The sequence below is a fragment of the Eublepharis macularius genome, chromosome 2, assembly GCF_028583425.1.
Source record: "Eublepharis macularius isolate TG4126 chromosome 2, MPM_Emac_v1.0, whole genome shotgun sequence".
NCBI lineage: Eukaryota > Metazoa > Chordata > Lepidosauria > Squamata > Eublepharidae > Eublepharis > Eublepharis macularius.
Genome location: NC_072791.1, coordinates 64,275,459 through 64,296,836, shown reverse-complemented (window position 1 = coordinate 64,296,836; position 21,378 = coordinate 64,275,459). Strand labels below are relative to the sequence as shown.

General features: G+C 44.1%; 1 protein-coding gene across 2 annotated transcripts in view; it reads left to right on the top strand.

The window, feature by feature from the left end:
• BMF (Bcl2 modifying factor) overlaps window positions 1–7,075 on the top strand; it is a 36,574-nt gene extending 29,499 nt beyond the window's left edge. For both annotated transcript variants that reach the window (XM_054970167.1, XM_054970168.1), the window contains exon 4: window positions 3,447–7,075. In XM_054970167.1, the coding sequence (XP_054826142.1) occupies window positions 3,447–3,548 (102 nt within the window). In that variant the 3' untranslated portion in view covers window positions 3,549–7,075. The remainder of the gene's footprint in view (window positions 1–3,446) is intronic.
• Window positions 7,076–21,378: the final 14,303 nt, after the last annotated feature.

The window sequence follows — 21,378 nt, the reverse complement described above, 5'->3', positions numbered from 1 at the left end:
TAGTTGGTGGGAACTGCCTTGATTGTGCTTCATGCGGTAGTATAAACTCAATTTACAGTGCAATCCTAAGCGAAGCTTAGACTGGAGTAACTCCGCTGAGGATTGCACTATTAATAGCTCAACTTAATAGCCATCCGAAGCAGAGGTACAGTCTTCTAAGTTAATTGAAACCAGTGAAGTTAGAATGGTGTAATTCTGCTTAGGATGGTGCTGATAGTTTCCACAGAGGCAGTGCTGTAGCTCCATAGTGCTACTTGTATGAAAGCAAATAGATCAGAGTACAAAAAACAAGAAGATCCATGAGAAATTAACTGGGTATGCCTTTATTCATCACTTTTTCTTTCCAAATGCTTGTATACAACATTCATTTAAAGCCTTCAGTCCTGTTCAAGAATATGTGGAAGGGGAACTGGCAAGTAATACATATAGGCATGCACCATTAATATTTGATATGATGCAAAGGTTGAATTCAGTGACCCATCAGTGGAGGGCAGTGATCCATCAGAGGACAGTTGTAGATCTTTTCCCCCATTCCTTTCTCTCTAGTAGTCCCATCCATCCCTGGGATAGGTGATCCTCAAGTTTGCAGGACTAATAGCCATGCAAATCAGGGGATTGCAGTGTGGAAGAGAAGGGGGTGAAATAGTTCTTGCATTTCTTTTCCATTATAGTGAAGAGAGGGTGGTTTTTGCCCCCTTGCTACTCCTCAATTCACTCTGCACCTATGAGATTCTATGCGAGTCTCATTTTTATGCTGAGCTTGTTGGATTCTGTTTTAAAATACCACTGAGGTCTGCTGTCGTTTCAGTTCAATTAGTTTCAATTTATTATATTTTATTTTGAAGTCTTAAATTGTTATTGTCATATTTATTGTTAGCTACATTAGATAGTCTCTGGAGAGTTCAGGATACCAATTTAGTTAAATACATTACTAGGGTCAGCTCAGTTATAACCAGGAGTGGTAAAGCGTAATCACAGAACAGAGGACTTTGCAAAACCTCAAGGTTCCCAGCCTTCGCATCCTGCCACCACTCACCTGGCCAGTGGGGAAAAAGGCATGGGAACAGGACTCCTGGGGCGTGCCCCTGGTGCTCTGCAACAATGTAACTTGTTGGAGGGATGTCATAGTGCAGGCCTTGGGAGTGCTCCTGGGCTTTGCGCTGGGCCAGTTCTTAAAGAATCAGTCCGTTTGGGGCCCAAATTGGCCCATCACAAAGTCTGGGAGCACTCCCAGGGCCTGCATGATGAGATCATTCCCAGAAGTGATGTCATCGCACGGTGCCAGAAGTGCATGCATGAGGATATTCTACAAGTGAGTGCTGAGTGCCCCACCCTCCCACCAGGAGGATAAGGGGACCTGGCAACCAGAAGGGTAAAGGGACCTGGGAAATGGCCCTCGGATCAGGACCACTTAGGTTTGCCATTCTCTTGGTGGGAACAGGAGATTCCCCTGCCCCGAGCCTCTGCCTCCCTGCCACCTTCCACCTGGCCAGCAGGGGAAAAGAAGGTGTGGGAACGTGGTGGTGGAGCAAAGCGTGCTCTAGAGCATGCATGCACACCGTGTGTTGCGCCAGGAATGACAGAATTCCTGGCTTGACATGGAAGTAATGGGTTTAGGGTTGCCAGATGGGGTTCTGGAAGAATACTGGACCCTGGGAAGAGGGTTGGTGGTGGGACTTACTTCTTTATTGATAGTCATGCATGGTGTGATGACACTACTGGAAGTGACATCATCGTGCCTCCCCCACTTCTGGGTGGGCTGGCTGGCCACTCTCGGGTGGTGTTGCACAGGCGGCTGGGCAGGCTGGCTGGTCATTTCCCCAGGCGGCGCCACACAGGAGGCCATCTGGTTTGGTGGCCTGGCTAGCCACTTTCTCAGGTGGCTCTGGTCCGGGGGCCAGATGAGCTGGCTGGCCACTTCCCCAGGTGGCACCACACAGGAGGCTGGGCAGCCTGGCAGGCTGGTTTCACTTTCTCCAGGTGGTGCTGTGCAGGAGGCTGGGCTGGCTGGCTGGCCACTTCCTCGGGCAGCACCGTATAGGAGGCCAGATAGGCTGGCTAGCCACTTTTCCAGGTGGCACTGTGCAGGAGACTGGGCAGGCTGACTGGCCACTTTTTTGGGCCAGTGGCAGCACTCAGGAGGTGGGCAGCCAGGCAAGTAACGAAGCTGCCTGGGGAGGAGGCAACTGCTTTCCCCTGGACAGTCCACAAAAATACTGAACTGTCCAGGTGAAACTGGACACCTGGCAACCCCATGGGTTGTGCCAGGGGCTGATGGAGTGAAAAAATCAGTCCCAATTTTTATTCAGTCAGACCCCGGCACAACTCTTTATTTTCACGTCATGCCAGGATTTATGTCATTCCTGCCACGATGCACGCACGTGAGGTAAGTGCTCCCCTACCATGTGACTCTCCCATGCGCCCCCTCCCAATCCTCTGGTTTGGCCCCCCCAGGGACCTGGCAACCCTAGGGCCACATGGCTATTAGTATATAAGATACTTGGAGTTGCTAAATATCCCTTTATCTTAAAAGATTGTTTGTCATTCCAGACTGACCTAGCACCCCAAACAAGTGCATGGCACTTCTATCCTCAGGTAGTAGCATAGGATTTGTGTTTCCCTGCCCCCAGCTCAGCTTCTAAATTTGCTTCTTGATAATGGGACCTGAAATAACCCCTGATTGGTTTTTTTGGTTGTTTTTGTTTTCAAGTGTGTTCTTGCTTAAGGTTTAATTGGCTCCAGTCAGTAGGAAAGGGCTCCAAGACTGATTATTTATGGCTTACTGTCAAAAGGAGCTATAAAAAGGGGCAGTATTATCTTGGAGATGCTGGGAAGTAAAGCACGGTGGAGGGAGGGGGAGTGTGTGTGCAGATAGGAGTGTGTTTTCTTGTACTGGATAAAATCAGTTTTGCTGTCTCAGCAGTGTGGTTTAAATTGAAGATTAACCCTTTGACCTTCACGGTGTCAAATCACTTACAGATGGATCACCAGCTACACTTCTCTTTTTCCCTCACCCCTCCCTTTCCCCTATGTTTTGCAGGGGAGTGGGCAGTCTTTATTTTTTTAAAAAAAGAAAAAAGATGTTTGTTCTTGCAGCTGGAGCTTTGAGTCGCTCAGAAGCCAATCTGATTAAAAACAGCACTTGGCTAAACTCTGCAAAATCCGGCAAGAAGAGGAAAAAAATACTTAATCCTTTTGTGCACGATACATAAAGGGTCTGCTCTTTGCTTTTATAATGTTGGAGCTACAATTATTCCTGAAGAGTTTACCTCTTGTCCCCCCCTCCCCACCCTTTTTCTTTCAAACGTGTTGTACTGATGGGATTAAATTGTCTGTTCTTAAAAATGTAACTTAATTTTTACTGGAATAAAACAAACTCTTTCTTATGCTGCAACTTTTAACATTTACGTGAGTAGCCCTTTTGAGACCATTCTCCCTTTTTACAGCACCAGCAGAACAGGAATCACGTCTGGTGGCAGATCCTTCTTTTCCTTCATAATGTGGCCTTGAACATGGAAGCAAATAGACAACATGCGGGTCGGAGGTGAGACTTGGCCTGCCTTTTGCAAGGCACATCCAGTCTGGCAGGAGCACTAAACAACTTCAGGACAGAGCTGCGCATGTTGCTGAATGGATGTGAGGTTCCTGTGAAACAGAGGACCCTTTTGTGGAACAAAAGACTTCTTTAAGAAGAACTTGCATTCTTCTTCTGTCTTCTGCAGAGAGGAGCTTTGGTCCAACACTGTTGACAAGAAATCTTCCAATAAGCGTGCAGTTTTTAAAACTGAATTGCAAATGAGTGGGCTGGTACTTCAGGAAGCTTCCATTTTTGCTGATGATGAGCGTGCAGCATTTTGTAACTTTAGCTGCTGGTTATGGGGCTAATGAATCACAATGAACACAAAGTTCATGTGGGTAGTTTCCAAATAAGACATGCTTGACTCACCCATGGGAAAAAGTTGAAGAAAATCTGCCCAGACGAAACAGCATTAATTCAATAGCATACATTTGCAGCTGGGCAGAAAGAGTTCAGTCCCTGCATTTTGGGACACTGGTGTAAAAAATGGGTTGGAAGCTTTTGAGTAGAGATGTAAATTTTACAGAAATATCAAAAAATATCAAAGCCATGGGAGAAAAAGGAGGGGGGTGTTGGGTTTTTTTTCTTAAAATAAAGGCATCCTGAGGGAGGGGTTCAAGTATATGCAATACTTATTAAATTTAAACATTACTACTTTTAGTACATAAAATGTATTTTATATAACTTTAGCAGATGAAATGGTACTTGGGTTTGGTATATTTATGACATTTAAAAGCTTAAATGCCTTAATCTTATTCAAACAACCATTACAAATACTCCCAGTGTATAAAATGGAGTGACACACTGATGCATCCTAAGGTACTTTAATATGATGTGACTTAGTTTTTGACAGTTGGGAAGATACGTATAGGCAAAATTTAAAAAAAGGTGAACACCATCAATGTGGCAGAAAACAAAAGGAAGTTCTTGTTGTCACAGCTTAGAAAGGATGGTCTGCATCCGAAGAACGGTGTAACGTGTGCTGCTCGCCCAAGAAAACCTGGGCTTGTGTTTCTAGAACATCATCCCCCCCTTACCTCACGGCAAGCCACTTTCAAACCTGAAAAGAGTTTTAAAAGCTGTCGGCAATGTGACATTTTGATTATATTGAGCATGTACAAGACTCTCCTGTGCAATTTAAAATAATTCTTTGGGTGGCGGCCAGTATGTAGTCCTCAGAGTGATCATGCAGAATCAGAAGAAACTCACATTTTAAAGGAAAAGTCTCATACAGTAAATACACCTTAATTATATTACAGGGATAGCAATACATTCGGATATTCAGTAAATGTTTATAGTAATAGTATATCATTGTCATACGCCGGTTGCAATCCTGTGCATGTTGACGGTGGGAGTAAACGCTATTTCCATGGAGACTTGCTTATGAGCAGATAAGCAGAGGATTGAGCTGACATGTCATATACAAAACTAGCTATCCACTATCCTGGACCCCTATTTATTTATTTCTATTTATTTGATTTATATTAAATTCAGTCCCATTAACTATGCCCTTGAAAATACCAGGATAACTCATGCTTATTTATCTAATCAGAATTGGCGTCTGAAATATCTGTAACTTGATTCTGAACTTGCTTGAGCTTCATGGTGTCAGGTAATGGAAGGTTTCCATGAAGTGAAACAAGCTTCTTAGTGTTTTTCACAGTTGTTTTCCTAATGCGTGAGTGTGTTTCAGCCATTGATGCGTTTATTTGATTCAACGCAGAAGATGAAAGTCAAGTGAGAAGCACGAGGAGTCAAGCGCTGTGTTCTATCATTCTGCTGTTACAGAGGCAATATACTTGGCAGACTTTGAAGGTGACATATGTCACCTACATGTGACACAAGTCACATGTTCTTCAGGGCAACTCACCTTAAAAACTGCTCCATTGCTCTGTGCTGCTCAGACAACTGTGAGGGGGAAGGAGGGACTTTTGCCTTCATTCCCTTGCCATTTTCCTTAGTAGAAATGGCTGCAGGGGTTCCAGTTTGCCCCTTCCTTGGTTTCCACAAGTCCTGGGATCATGCAATGGAGGTCACGGAGCCGGAGAAAAGGACAAATGGCACCACCATGGCCATATCTGCTAGTGTGTAGCACCAAGCAATGGAGCTGTTTTTAAAGTGTGCTTCCTGGTAAATGTGGGATTGGGGTCAGGGGATGCCCAGCCCAACTCATGTCACATGTCACATATAGTGAGGCCCTTTGCACTCCTCAACCAAATACCTGAAGTTCCAATTCAGTTTCAGTGCTATTGCTAGCATTATTACCTTTGAATCTTGGATCTAAACAATTTGCAGCAGCAGTGTGACTTGGCTGTATATTCTTTTAAAATAGTGCTTTCGTCAGTATTTCATTCATCAGTCACAAAAAGTGAATGTTTTCTAATAGTTTCTTTAACCCTCCCCCAAATTTCTAATGTTTCCGTTTTAAGCTATGGGCCCAAGAGGGGCTCTTCTCTACAAATATTGCACTATTTTTGTTAGGTTTTCAAATCTCTATTCTTGATTTCCATCTGTGTTTGCTGCCAGTTTCTCCTGTGAAACTGCCCTTTGCAACATTTGTGCTGATTGAAAGAACTGTATTGGATACGTTATTATTTTTCAAAATTTTCCATGAGGAGTCGGTAACATATGCATAATACCATTTTTTGAAAGGGCCACCTTTTCTAGTTAGTAGGCAGGTTCGTCCAGAGGTTTAGTTGTAGCAGTGATACTTTTGCTGGTAGAATATGTTGGGATGTCAAGTTTATAAAATCTCTCTGCCCCTCCTCTGCCTTTCTGAAAGCCCTCTGTCATTCACCCTAAACCCTTGATCAACTACCCATCATTTTCATTTGGTAAGCCCCCTGGCGTTCTGATGAACAATATTAATCTTATCCTGTTGCAGAGTCAGTTTATAGAATTTCAGCCAGTATATTTTCTTAGGGTTGCAAGTCCCGACCTGGCAAACATTGGAAGTTCAGGGAAGCAGGGACATGGGGAGGGGGTGGCTGTCGGTGACAGCATGATATCACTTCTGGGGAAAACCCAGAAATGATATCATGCCTCTCTAGTAATTTCTAGAAACTCTATGGTTTCTAGAGAGGTGTGATGTCATTTTCATGAAAAATCCAGATGTGATGTCACATTGTCAGCCCGAGGGGCATTTTTAAATTTATTTTTCTCTCATTACTGTTCTGGTCAGCGGCAGGAAAGAGGAGCTGGGGGCCCTGGGGGCTGGCAACCCTAACTCCTACTGCTTAGAAATACTGAAGGATGGCACGAACGAGCATGACCTAGCAAATAACTGTTGGGATCTGTTCATACACTTGGAGCAAGGTAGAACAACCAGTTATTTCCTGAATTGAGGCAATTTTAGAATTTCTGAGTTTTCTGTCAATGAAGTCTTTTATCCTTTCAGTGCTTATTTATAGATTGCCATTAAACAAAAGCGGTTCCAGGGTTGCCAGGTCCCCCCAGCAATTGGCGGGGGTGAGGGGAACTTACCAGGTCACGGAGAGGTTTTAGCTGGCTGGTGGGGGGGGGGGAGTTGGTGGGAATGGGGGGGGGCGTTATCAGCATACTAATGTGTTGACATCACTCCCTGTGTGCCCAGGAAGTGACGACAGCACATTACCAGGGGATGCCAGGAGAAGCTCTAGCATTTGAGGAAGGCTCTATGGTAAACAGCGGCTGTGGGAAGCCCTGGTTGGGAGCAGGGAATCCCCTGTCCTGACCAAGGGATTGATAAACCTAAACAGTTCAGTTGTTTAGAGAATGTTCTGAAAATTGAATTATGGATTGAAATTTATGATAATCAATTAGATTTAGATGTTAGCCACTGTGTTTCTGTAAAGCTAAAGTAATTGGTTATTTCTTCTACATTTGTATCCATTTTCCAAGTGTTAAAATGAATTGACATTCACAGATAATTAAAATCTGTATCCTTTATTCCTTTCATCCATATATTAATCAGGGATTTTGACGGAGGCAACAATTTCTAACCAATTCCACCCATCTCCCGCTCCTTTTTTGCTGTATCTTTCCCTTTTTTTGTCAGTTCTTTAAAAAAAACAAACTTTCTCTGGATACATTAAAGCCAGTAATAGTGCTTTTGCTGTGGTTCTTGGAAACTGAGACAGCAATCATAACAAACTGTACTGCCCGAGGTAGCTCCCAGCTGCCAAAAATTAGGCCAAGGTGGAGAGAGAGGAGGAGAATGGTTTTCGGGTAAAAAGACAGCCCTTGGAAATGGCTTTTTACGAAGTGCTGATGGCTTCTGCTAGTAATGCTCTTCTGTGCAACTTCTTCACCTACATATGCACTGTTTATTTTGATTTCAGGAGATCTTTCTCTTCCATTGCTCTTTATTTTCTCATTGTACCAAGGCTGCCTGTCTTTTGCCAACTTAAGCAGCCTGTTGGCATTAAGTTCTCCTCAATGTTCCTGAAGGCTGGGAATCTCATTTTGGATGCTCGCCCTTGAGTAAAGATTTCCTACTAGCCTCTTACAAGCTTTGTCTGTATTGCCTGGCATAAGGGAATGGAGGAGGGGAATTCAGTGCCCTGATAGAAAGCCATCTTCAAAACCTCACTTTCCTCAGATTGGCTCCTTGCATTGACATGTTGATAAAGCCTTGGACGCACTGAGACCCTGTTCCTGTGAAACTGAGGGCCAAGCTACACATGACGAATGACACTTGAACGGCAAGTGGATTGAGCGGAGGGCAAGTGAACAGGGAGAAATACACTTGCTGTTCAAGTGTCATTCGTCATGTGTAGCTTGGCCCTGAGAGTTTGTATTGATTCATACTAATACATACTTAGCACTTGCCGCAATAGCTAGTCTGTAACATACGCTGATAATCCTTCCCTGCGGGAATGGGGCTGAGTAGTGGGCAGCATCACATTCCAGAAATGTATAAGCAGTAAAGTTAGGGTGCTGTGAAGGATAATGAAAAAGGAAGGCAGACATTTGGGGGAGGTTTTTCAGCAAAGAGTTTGAGCTAACACTGTGGCCATTTCCATACAGGTTATTTGCCCCGGGTTCAAAGCTGTTGGGAAGCTAGTTTTTTTCCTGCTTCCTCACAGCATCATGGTGCATGTGTGCGCCTCTGAGAGTTCCCCCAGTTTTTCTTTCATCTTTCTCAATCTTAATTTGTGCTGAAGTTTTGGGAAAGATTGCAGTAATGTCTGGATGGCTGCTGCGCAGGTGTGAACATTTGGATTTTCCAACCTACATGGTAGCCATTTTCTCTAACACTATTCCCATGGCAGTCGTATCCTTCTCTTGCCACAGGGGGCTTTTTACTAAAAAAACCCCCTATCACTAGAATTTCATTGTATCAGTTGTTGATACAATGAATGCGTAGCAGACTCTCTGAATTCTCAGCTTTTGTTTTTAAAAGAGTGAATTGCTAGCCATCTTCCTTACAGAGATATAAGGGAAGATATAAGGAAAAAGGAAAATATACGGAGCTATAAGAAAAGAGGAGATATAAGGAAAAAGACATATCTTTACAAGCAAAACAGAGACTGACTTTTTAAAGAATGAAAGCTGGGAAGTCAGAGAACCTGCTACACCTATAGCATATCAACGTAATGATATTCTGGTGCTAGTTTGTAAAAATTTACAAAAGCCCTGGTGACCTGGGGGAAGGGGGAGGGTGGCCACTTTGGGGGAATTGGGGCAGGGAATCCTGCCATTTGGAAGCCCCACTGCTACTACACTTCATGTGCAGCTATATCAGCAAGAGGGAAATTACACCTATATTTAGTGGGCTAAGTACTTGTGCTTAGTATAAAATCTCCCACTCCCTATAAACAAAATAGGCAATAATGTCAAATTTCTGTATAGACCATGGTAAATATATTCTAACAACCCCAAATAACACACATGCACACTTCACGCATTGTTAGGATAGTTGCTACCAGAGGTCTGCCTCTCAGTCCTTCATCACATCAAGAGACAAGACAGTGATGGCTGTCTTCATTTGCTTTGCTTGCCTGCTGTGCAGCACACCTTGAATTGGTTTTGTGCATTGAAAGGAGACACTAGTGGGTTTATTTTCACAATTTGCACATTTTGGGGATGGGTATTCAGTTGCAATTTGGGTGATGATTTCAGTATTGGAGTTAGTAGATACACATCAGTCAGGGCCGGTGTGTCCATGGAGGCAGGTCCGGCAGCCGCCTCGAGTGCTGAGGTGCCAGAGGGGGTGCCGGGAGCGGGTGGGGCGTGCTGTGGAGCTGGCAGTGGCAGTGTTGGTGGCTAAGCGAGAGGGCTGGGAAGCCACCTGCGCACTGCCCCGGCCACCTGCTGCGCCTGGCCCGCAGCTGCTGCACCCCGGGCGAGAGCGTGTGCAGGCGGCGACAGCGCAGGGCAGTCTGAGTGGGCAGTCTCCCAGCCCTCCTGCTCAGTTGCCCCGTGCTGCCACCACTGCCGCCACCACCTGCACACAGCTGTGGGACAGACGAGGTAGACGGCTGGGGCAGTGCGGAGCAACTGAGCGAGAAGACTGGGAGGCCACCCGTGTGCCATCCCAGCTGCCTCCATGCCAATGGGCCAGCTCACAGCAGCATGCTGTGTGATGACGTCACACACAGTGACATCATCACGTAGTCCGGGTGCGCGCGTGCATGCGTGGGGGCAGCAACAGCCCGGAAGCTGCCCTCGGCCTCCGGCGCCAGAAACTCTGGCACTGGCCCTGACATCAGTGCTGGAAATAGTTCTGTTCAAGGCTATCAGCCACTGGTGTGTTCTTGCCAGCAGTTAGGGCGAAGCTAGAAGTGACGAATGGCACTTGAACGGCAAGTGTATTTCTCCCTGTTCACTTGTGCTCCACTCAATCCACTTGCCGTTCAAGTGTCATTCGTCACTTGTAGCTTGGCCCATAGATTCTGGATCTGTTTGCATTAGTTGGAAGGAAAACATGCATGCTTCAAGTGGATGCCTAAAGTAAGCTGTTAGTGTAAACCAAAGATGCAGTCCTATGACCACCGGAGAGTAATCCCATTGAAACTTGCTTGCTTCTGAATGAGCAGACACAGGATCAGGCTGCATATGCCACTTCAATATTTTTTGTAGCACCTTCCATACACAATGAAGCCTTAGAAATCTTCCTCAGATAACGTGGATGCGTTCTTAAGGTATGGCTTTGCAAATTGTCTTTATCCAGAGAAATCTCACCTCTGTCAAAGGCTCATGGGCTTGCCTTATCTGACCTCTTGTAATTTTTTAAAAAACTGTGTCATGTGGTCATATAAAAAGAAATTAAATAGTTATCTGTGATTTTTGCTTGTTAAGCGGGAAAAATACCTCAAAACAATTTATGAGCTATTCAATAACTCTTAGAACATCTAAAAAGAATGCTTTGTGATTATTTTGGTACACTGTTTTAGTTCTTACATTTAAGGAGATAACAGACCAAACACATCAAATGCACTGGAATGTACTTTTTGTACGTGTATAAATGAAATGTGGCCCCTCTTCCCCCTGGGCCTGGGCTAGGTTTGCCAGGCTTTCAGCCAGCCACTGTGTGCCCTCCCTACTGTGTGGCTTGCAGGAACTGGCTAGTGATTATCCTCCACCCCATCAGAAACATCTAGGGTTGCCAACTTATAGTTGGGGGCCTGGAGATCTTCTAGAATTACTGATCTTCAGACAACAGAGATCAGTTCCCCTGGAGACCGTGGCAGCTTCTAAGGATGGACTCGTCATTATACCCCTTCTGAGGTCCTTCACCTCCCCAAACCCCAAACCTTCCCAGGTTTCGCCTCCAAATCTCCAGGAATTTCCCAATGCAGAGTTGGCAACCCTAGAAACATCAGCCCCTAATTCATGCAGATCAAGCCATTGTTAAAGGCAGAACTACAGAGATTGGCTGAAACATAAGTAATCCTAGTCTCAAATATAGGGTTGCCAGGTCCACTACAGTTCCAGCGGAAGGCTGGGGACCTGGCACCTTTCTTGAGGCCCCAGCATGCTTCTGGTGACGTCACCTCCAGGTGACATCACACAGGTGCAGGAGCACACACGCACTTCACAACAGCCCGATTTGGGCCTCAAACAGGTCCAATTTGGCCTGTTTGGGGCCCAAATCGGCTTACTGCAAAGCAGGTATGCACTCTCAGGGCAGTGCAGTGACATCACTCTTGGGAGTGGAATCATTGTGACACCCCTGGGAGTGCGCCTGGAAAGCCAATTCCCACGCCATTCCCACGCCAGGTGAGTGGTGGTGGGGAGTGGAGAGTGAAAGTGGGGGAGTCCCCCACCCCCACCAGGGGAAGGTGCATCTCTGCATATGAGGAGCTGTTCCTTTGATACTCATTTTGGAAGCTGGTTTCTGAAAACAAATCTGTGAGGCTCCTAGCCAGCTACGTTAGTTGTGCTTAAGTCCCATTTAAATAAATTGGAGTTGTTCTTTTGTTACGCTAGAAACTTCTATCATTACTTTGTGGGGCCTTAAGTGCAACTAACTTGTTCTAGGTTGGTGCTTGTACCTTGAGAAAGGGTAAGGGATTCAGGATGTGAAAGCCATTTCCCCTCCACAATCTTTGGAGTGTTTTCAGTCTTTTGGGAATGGGAGGGGGAATAGGGTTGCCAGGTCCCCTTACTCTCCAGGTGGGAGGGGGGACCCAGCATTGGAAGGCCTGTTCCCCACCTTTTCCCCCTGCCAACAAGGTGAGTAGTGGCAGGGGGTGGAGGGTGGTAGTGTGGGATCCCCCGCCCCCACTGAGGGACCTGGCCAACCTAAGAGGGAATTGTAAGAGTTGGAAGAGTATTCAGTCATTTATGTTGTGTAAAGTCCTGTTATGAAACTTGTTGCATGTATACTGTTCTTAAAACTCTGATTTCTTCCTTACGTAAGGGTTTTTATTCTAAAGAGAATTTTTACCATTTCAGGGAGCCTTCTTACAGAATACAACCTGGAAGGCAACAATTACTATTATACCAGTGTTTGTTTTTATTTCTTGATGTACAGGTGCTTGCCAATTCTTATTACCTTGCTTATCATTCCATCAGCTACATGAAACAGATAAGGCAGACCTATGTAGTATATTTTGGACCTAGGGTTGCCAACCTCCCAAATTACAAATGTTCTTCAGAGGACAGAGATCAGTTCCCCTGGAGAAAATGGCTGTTTTGGGGGGTGGAGTTTATGACATTATACTCAGCTGAGGTTCCACACTACTGTCCCCAGGCTACAGCCTCAGGAATTTTGCAACCTAGATTTGGCAACCCTGTTTAGGCCTTTTTAAAAACATTGTGAGCTGCCTCAAGCAGGTCCAGAGGGGCAGCATCATTTTTTAAAAAAATAAATAAATAAATATAGGATGCAAAGGAGGACAGCAGACCTGTATCTTACTGTATAGAAGAGAGAATTTTGGCAAGTTTGGCTTGTCTTACAGGGATGAGGGCAGACCTGTACCTCATGCAAATGATAGTGTGGTATGATCACATATAGGAACCCTGTTCTCTTCTGTATCTAGTTACCCTGTATAATTGAAGGAAGGCCTCCCTGCTCACTTTAACCCCCTATTTACTAAATTGACCAAAACTCCATTAGATAGTATTTGGCTCGTATTATTTCATATGATGGGAGTCTCATCATAGGAAGGGCCTATAACTTTCTTTTCCCCTCTTCAGATAAATATTCTGGTACACATAATCTGAAGAAGACATATTTAGTCAAAAGGAGATTTTGGGGGCGGGGGTGGATACTTGAAGTTAAGTTCTTAGATGAAGCACCTGAGGGAGCTGTATATGTTTTCCATAGGTATTTTGGAAAATCCTGTTACTATACTATAGAAACCTAAATGTTATGCTACATTTAATTTAAAAAGATTGTGTGCCTTTTTGTAATCTTTTCACAATGGTGGGTTGTTGTTTTTTATTTAGTATTTAGATCTGTTCTCCTTTTCTATCCCAAGTACCATAGAAAGAATAATAACCTGAGAGAAGTGTATTGCTGTCTCTCTGGACTTTTTATAGAAGAAATTTAACTTTGTAATAGCTAATTGCACTGGGAAAGCAGGTGGGTGATAAAGTTCTCCAGGTATTTTAAAGTTTTTAAATGTAATACATTCATGTTGTATATATACCTTTAGATTTTTTCCAGCTGACATCTGGCTGATGTTGTCTTGTAAGAACCCTGATAGACACGGTCCTGAAGTGCATGTACCTCCTTTTCCATGGACTGAGACCCAGTGAGAATGTAGCATTTTGTCTATCCTGGTTGTGTGCTTCAGGACTCCTGTGCCTTTCTCTGGTGACTTGGAGAAGCCTCTTCCTCTTCTTCTTTTTCTGTATCTCTGCTGTATATTTGCTGTATATTTGCCTCTAGCTTTCTTCAGTGCTTTTAAATATATTTGAAATTCGTCTTGGATTCCCCCCCCATAATTGGTACAATTTTTAATAAAATGGTTAAATCATATTCTCTTCCTCTCTGTTTTGTTATCATCTGCAAGTTGGTCATTCTGAAAACACAACCATCCACAGCTATTCAGTCTATACTCTGTTTTATTTAAATGCCAGAGACATAACAGCAAAATTATTTAATGCATGTCTTGTAAAGCCTGGAGGTTTTAAAACTGATTATATACACTGAAGTAAAGGCAAATCTAGTGCAATAATGAGAATAGTAGATTTGGAAAAGAGTCTCCTGGGTTAAAACTAGAGATGGGCACGAACAGCAATACAAACCAAAAAAAAGCCACGAACAGCCCAATCTGCTGTTCGAGAACGAGCTGCTCGTGAGGCCCCATTCTAAATAAACAGGTGGTCATTGCAAGGTTGGTTGCTGAGTGTCAACCCAGACAGTCTGGCACCTGCAATCAATTCCCTTGACAATGTAGGCAGGGATGGTCTGAACTGTATGAACTCCTGCTGTTGCCCCGGAAACCCCAATCTAAGCCCAATTTAGCTTGATAGGCAGGTCTTCCTTCCAAGTGTGGAGCTCCAAATTTGTTACAAGAGAGCAAAGACCATGGGGTGGGGCTCCCAGCTCTGGCTAGTCTTTGCAGACAGTGGAGAGGGAGATATAGCTGCTGTTGGCATTTTGATAGATAGGGAGAGTGCATTGGAGCTTGAATTTTCTTTGTGTATGGTGGGATATGGAACCCTTCAGGTTTCAGGGCTGCTGCCAGGCTCTGGGGCCAAGCTATTTTTTATTATTGGTACCTTTCCTGCTGCCTGCTCAGGTAGGGTTTCTGGGAGTGGTGCAGTAGGGATCTTGACCAAACTTGGATGATGGCTGGAGGACAGCCTGCTGGCCCCCATGAACAGCCAACCACAAACATGTTCATGAACAGGGTCATGTTCATGGTTGTTCGTGAGTCCCTGTTCATGGATGACAACGAACATCATGTTTGTTGTTGTTTTTTCTGTTCGTGCCCATCTCTAGTTAAAATTCCCTGCTTGGCCATGAAACTGTGCAATCCTAAAGAGTCACACCCTTCTAAACCCACTGACTTCACTGGACTTAGAAGGGTGTAACTCAACATAGGATTGTTGGTTACCTGGGGCTGGTTGCTACTTCTTAGCCTAACCTGCCTCACTATGTTATTGTAGAAATAAAATCCCATGAATGTCACCTCGAGTTCCTATTTAGTTTTTTAACATTTTTGGCAGAAAGTGTGGTATATACATGGGCCGTCGTCACACGAGCATCTCTTCCGTTAAATTTACAGCATATAGCGTCCTACCTGTTATTGGCACAGTAACGTTTCTTTGGGTCACCTAATGGCTCTTTGCGCCACCAGCTGTCCACACCGAAGCACTCTGTTCTGTTCTCTCTAACCACGCAGAAGCAGCTCCTCCCCCTTTTTTAAAATTATTCTGGCGTTTAATTCTGCTATAACGGAATAACAGCATATAAACATTCCGTTAGAGTAAAACATTACGACCCTTTTGTTTTTCCAATTTTGAAATGATATAAATAGCCCTTTGCCCGCAGAAAACTCCCTGTCTGACGTGATCCCCATCGCTGACAACTCTGCCATGGCGATTGAGTCATTTTTACTTCAGCAGAAAGTTTGCATTGTGTTATGTCATTATGGCGTTATAAGGACATAATAAAATAAAAAAAGGGGAGTCGCAGGAAGAAATGGATTCTGGGATTGAAGGGAGGGCATAGGACGTTGCGAGGCGAAATACATTGATGTGAGGCATTCACACTGAGGCACAAAATAGCGCGACTATCAAGCACAAAGCAGAAGAGAGAAAATCGCTACAGTGTTGGAATAAGGTGGGTGCTTTCCGGGAAATAGCGCCATTTTAGCGCTAAATAAAAGCCCGTGTGACGACGGCCCAGGTACTCAAAAGCAGTGAACCAACACAAACAGCACGACCATTACAATAAAATAATGTATTTATTTAAAGCATTTCTATCCTGCATTATCTTCTCAGATACAAGGCGACAAACAATGCAGCAACAAGGTTGTTCAGAAACAAATTATAACAGTCCAACTAGCAAAATTAAAACACAGATAAAATAGACACATTACAAATCTAAGAGCGCTCAGTGTTAAGCCAGTTTGGTGTAGTGGTTAAGAGTAGCAGGACTCCAATCTGGAGAACTGGGTCTGACTCCCCACTCCTCCAGCTGGGTAACCTTGGGTAAGTCACAGCTCTTCCAGATTTCTCTCAGCCCAACCCACCTCACAGGGTGATTGTTGTGGGGATAATAATAACATACTTTGTAAAGTGCTCTGAGTGGGCGTTAAGTTGTCTTGAAGGGCGGTATATAAATTGAATGTTGTTGTTGTTAATAAAACCCACAGGAGAAAAACTAGTTTTAGGTGGGTAACTATGTTGGCCTGGAGTAGAACAGCAGGATTTGAGTCCAGTGGCACCTTAGAAGCCAACTCTTTTTTCAGGATATCTGAAAAAAGGGAGCTCTGACTCTCAAAAGCTTATACTCTGAAAATCTTGTTCATCTCCAAGGTGCCACTGGACTCAAATTCAGGAGTAAAACTAGTACAGCCAAATCTTCCACTCAATGCTGTCTGGAATAAGACTGCCTTACACACCTTCCTAAATGCAGCATGTGAAGACGCTCTCCTCACCCACTCTGGCAGGTGCACCACAGAGTGACTAATCCCAGAGAGGAGTCTGGCTGCTACATTGAGTACCAACTGGAGTTTCAAAGACTTCTTCAGAGGCAGCTCCAAGTAGAGTAAGTTACAGTACCTGGGATCAAGTTAGTGGGATCTAGATAAGGGGCCAGCTGATGAGCTAACTGTAATTGAAAGATGGAGCTCCTAGTAACAGCACCAACCTGTTCGTCCATCAATAAGGCCAAGGCCAAGAACATCCCAAAGCTCTTATTTATTGGGGAAAGCTTAACTCCCCCTAACAGAGCAATCCTACTCACGTCTACTCAATGGAGCTTTTCCCCAAGAAAATGTTTTAAAGATTACACTATAAATCAACATGAGCCAAACATGCTACTTTCCCAAGCAGCATTACCTCTGTCTTGTTTGAATTAAACTTTCAGCCACTTACTGCAGCTTCAGGTCATTCGGGACTTTCACAGCTGCCTCTGGAGGCTGAGAGTATGAGATATAAAACGGGGGGTCATCAGCATATTGGAAATAGCCCTGTCCAAAGCTCCCAATGAATGGTCTTGCATATGGATTAAGGGGCATTAGCTGATTTTGCCACTCCTATCGTAACTCTTTGTTTCCTGCCAACTGTTAGAAATAACAATGTCTGGTGTACTGCAGCAGCAAGAAGTAAGAAGAGCCTACCATGCAGGGGGCAGCAAGGATCACTTAGTTAGGACAGTGAGAGTAGCACCTCTCTTGTTTCCTGGGGGTCATTTCCTTGTCTTGTCTCCTATTGGGCTAAACAGGGCAATATCCTGCTTCTTCTCTCTCCTGCCACACTTCTTCTCTGTCTCTGCAAGATGTAGTCAGGTAGCTAGGATCTATCTCTCCCCCTTTCCCTCAAGTATGTAACTTCCTCAAATAAAGCTTTTGCCTCTCTGACCAGCTCGGTGTTTAATTCCGCAGCGTTGTTTAACACTCGCTCTAACAGGGTAATGGGCCACAGAGGCAATTAACGCAAGCTGAAGTTAAGAGAGAGCAATAAAAGTTCTGCTGTAGCCGCAGGCTAAAGCACAGAGGGCAGACAATAGAGGAAAGATGGCTGACTCCTACAGTGCACAGCAGGGGTTCCAGATCGACCGACTAGGCGACGGGAGAAACTACGATCTTTGGGCAGAAAGAATAAAAGCCCATCTTATTCAACTGGACGTCTGGTCTGCAGTAACAGATGAAAAACCGACTGGAGATCCACAGAAGGAAGCCAAATGGGTCAAGCAGGACAATAAGGCAAGATCTATTATCATTAATGCTTTAAGTGATAAACAATTGATAAGAGTTATTCATAAGCCCACTTCTAGACAAATGTGGACGTCTCTTCTAGAAATAAACCATCAAGAATCAATTAAAACTAAAATTTTGCTAATGAGGCAATTGTATCGGATTCAGATGAAGCCACAGCAACAACTGAAAGATCATATTGTAAATTTCATGGAATTAACACAGAAATTAAGATCCCTTGGAAAGGAGATCCAGGATGAGGATCTAGCTATAATTCTGCTATCTAGCCTTCCTCAATCTTATACAAGCATTGTATATGTTTTGGAAATGAGAGAAAGTCTAAGCTTAAACTATGTACTTGCAAGACTGCAAGAGGAAAGTTTTAGCAAACTGGATCATATAAGTGAGCCAAGAGAGCTAGCTTTAAGAGTCAGTTCAAGAAGTGATTTCTCCTGCAGCATCTGCAGAAAGAAAGGACATTTAAAGGAAGACTGTTGGTTTCGTGATTCACAGAGAGTTAGCAAGCCGCCACGAGGGACGGAAACAAAAGTCTTTAGGAATGCTAATGCAGCCATTAAGTCACCTAATGCCGATGGTCAAAGGAAAAACAGATCTGATAAGAATTGTTTAAATGTTGGTAAAACTGATCAAAGCATATGCAAATGGGCAATTGACAGTGCATGCACTAACCATCTTTGCAACAATGAAAAGTTTTTTAATGAGATGAATGAAAGCCACGATAAATTGTATACGGCAAATGGAGAGGCTTTAACGGCTCGGGGACAAGGGACCGTATCTGCATGTTGTGCGCTACCCAGTGGCCAAACTAGAGAAGTGCAGATCACTGATTGTCTATACTTACCTGAAGTTAAATCTAACCTATTGTCTGTATCTTTGATGGCCAAGAAAGGAATTGAAACTGTATTCAAAGGAGAGAAATGTTTTATTAGCAATGAAGGTGAATTAATTGCACAAGGCACATTAGAGGATGGCCTGTATATGCTGGATTGCTCTGAAGGCACAGTGAATTTAATTGAAAAGTGCACCCACAAGAATTGTACTAGTCTTATCCATAGAAGGCTTGGACATGCTAATATGGATTATATATATCAGCTTGAAAGGCAGAATCTGACTAATGATTTGCAAATGAAAAAATGTCCTGATGCAGAGAAATGTGTTTGCTGTATTCAAGCCAAAGGCACAAGACCTTCTTTCACCAAACAGAGTGAGAAGCAGACGACAAGACCACTGGAGCTGATTCACAGTGATGTCTGTGGACCCATGGGAACAGTAACACCCAGTGGAAGTAAGTACTTTCTGACTTTTACTGATGATTTTTCAAGATTTACTGTGATTTACCTGCTCAAGGAAAAGAGCCAAGTACTGGAAAAATTCAAGATGTACCTAGCAATGGTGCAGAACAGATTCCAGAGAAAACCAATAGCTATCCGCACAGACAATGGAGGCGAATACGTGGGGAAGGAGATGACAAGCTTCCTAGCAGATGAAGGAATAGAGCATCACCTGACCGTGCCATACACCCCGGAACTCAACGGGATAGCAGAGAGGAAAAATCGTTCTCTCACAGAAATGTGCAGGAGCATGCTGCAAGAAGCACAGCTACCTCAAAAATATTGGGGAGAAGCTATCAACACTGCTGCCTATCTGCAGAACATGCTACCTACAAAGGGTGCAAGCAGCACACCATTTGAACTGTGGTACAACCGCAAGCCCAATGTAAGGCATCTGAGAGTGTTTGGATCAAAGGCCTACACTTATGTTCCGAAGGAAAAGAGGTCTAAGATGGATCTCAGAACAGAAGCAGGCATATTTGTTGGATATGCACTGGGATGCAAGGGATATCGAATCCTCAACCCAGAGACAGACACGGTGAAGATCCGCCATGTGGTGTACATTGATAAAAAGGAGAAGGCAAGCAAGCCTGACACCAGAGAGTCTACACCAAAGGAAGCTGATGCAGCACAGCAGCCAGAAATTGTGCAACTCTGGGACCTGACTGAGACGCAAGAGACACCTGCAGAGCCCACAGAAAGAGAAGGGGAAGCAGAGCCAAGTGTCAGACGCTCAGACAGAATAAACAAAAGAGTTCCACCACTGAAATTCTCTTACCTGGCAAAAACAGAAGCTGTACCAGAACCTTCTAGCTGGGAAGGCATAGAAGGAATGCCAGCAAGAGAAGCAGAGAAATGGAGAAAAGCTGCAAAAGAGGAAATTGACTCTCTGATCCAGAACAAGACATGGATTCTCACAGAACTACCACCTGGAAAAAGGACAGTAGGATGCAAATGGATTTTCAAAACCAAACTTGATGCAGATGGAGAAGTACAAAAGTACAAAGCAAGACTAGTTGCAAAGGGATATTCCCAGAAGTATGGAGAAGACTATGATGAAACCTTCGCACCAGTAGTGAAACACACTTCAGTAAGAACACTACTGAGCATAGCAGCCGCAAGGAAGATGCATGTGGAGCATCTGGATGTGAAAACTGCTTTTCTTCATGGAGAGCTGGAAGAAGACGTGTATATGACACAGCCTCCTGGATTTGAACAGTCCAAAGACAGAGGACTTGTATGCAAACTGCAGAAGAGCATTTATGGACTGAAACAGGCTGCAAGGGCCTGGAACCAGAAACTGAACCAAATGCTCATCAAGGAAGGATTCAAGCATGGCGGGGCAGAACGTTGCCTGTACTCAAGAAAGAAAGACAACAAATGGACTTTTATTCTGATTTATGTAGATGATATTCTCCTTTGTTATGAGGATCAACAAGATTGTGATGAAATAATTCAGCACCTGAATCAAGAGGTTGAAGTAAAGCGTCTTGGAAATGTCAGCTTTTACCTTGGAATTCAAATAGAGCGAGAGGAAGATGGAACCTATCTTCTCAATCAAAAACAAAAGATCATGGATTTCCTAGACTACATGGATATGAAAGATGGAAAACCAACATGTACTCCAATGGAAACAGATTTCCTGAAACAAAATGGAAACAATGAACCTCTGAGAAACATTAAAGTGTACAGAGAAGCAATTGGAAAACTGCTCTACATAAGTACAGTGACCAGACCTGACATAGCAGCAGCAGTTGGAATACTGTGCAGGAAAAGTGCATCACCAAGTGTGAATGACTGGCAAGCAGTCAAAAGACTGGCAAGATACCTGAGAGGTACTGCACAACTGAAGCTCAAGCTACCAGCAAGCGACAATCCCAGACTAGTGGGATTCATGGATGCTGACTGGGCAGAAGACATCACAGACAGAAAGTCTACCAGTGGACGAGTATTCTTTTATGGTGGAGGAGCAATCAGTTGGACAAGCAGAAAGCAAGACCTAGTAGCGGCATCAACTATAGAAGCTGAATACATATTAGCAGCAGAAGCATGCCAAGAACTCAAGTGGATTCTACAACTATTAGAAGACTTTGGGATAAATGAACCCAAACCTATACAACTCTTTGAAGATAATCAATCTTGCATA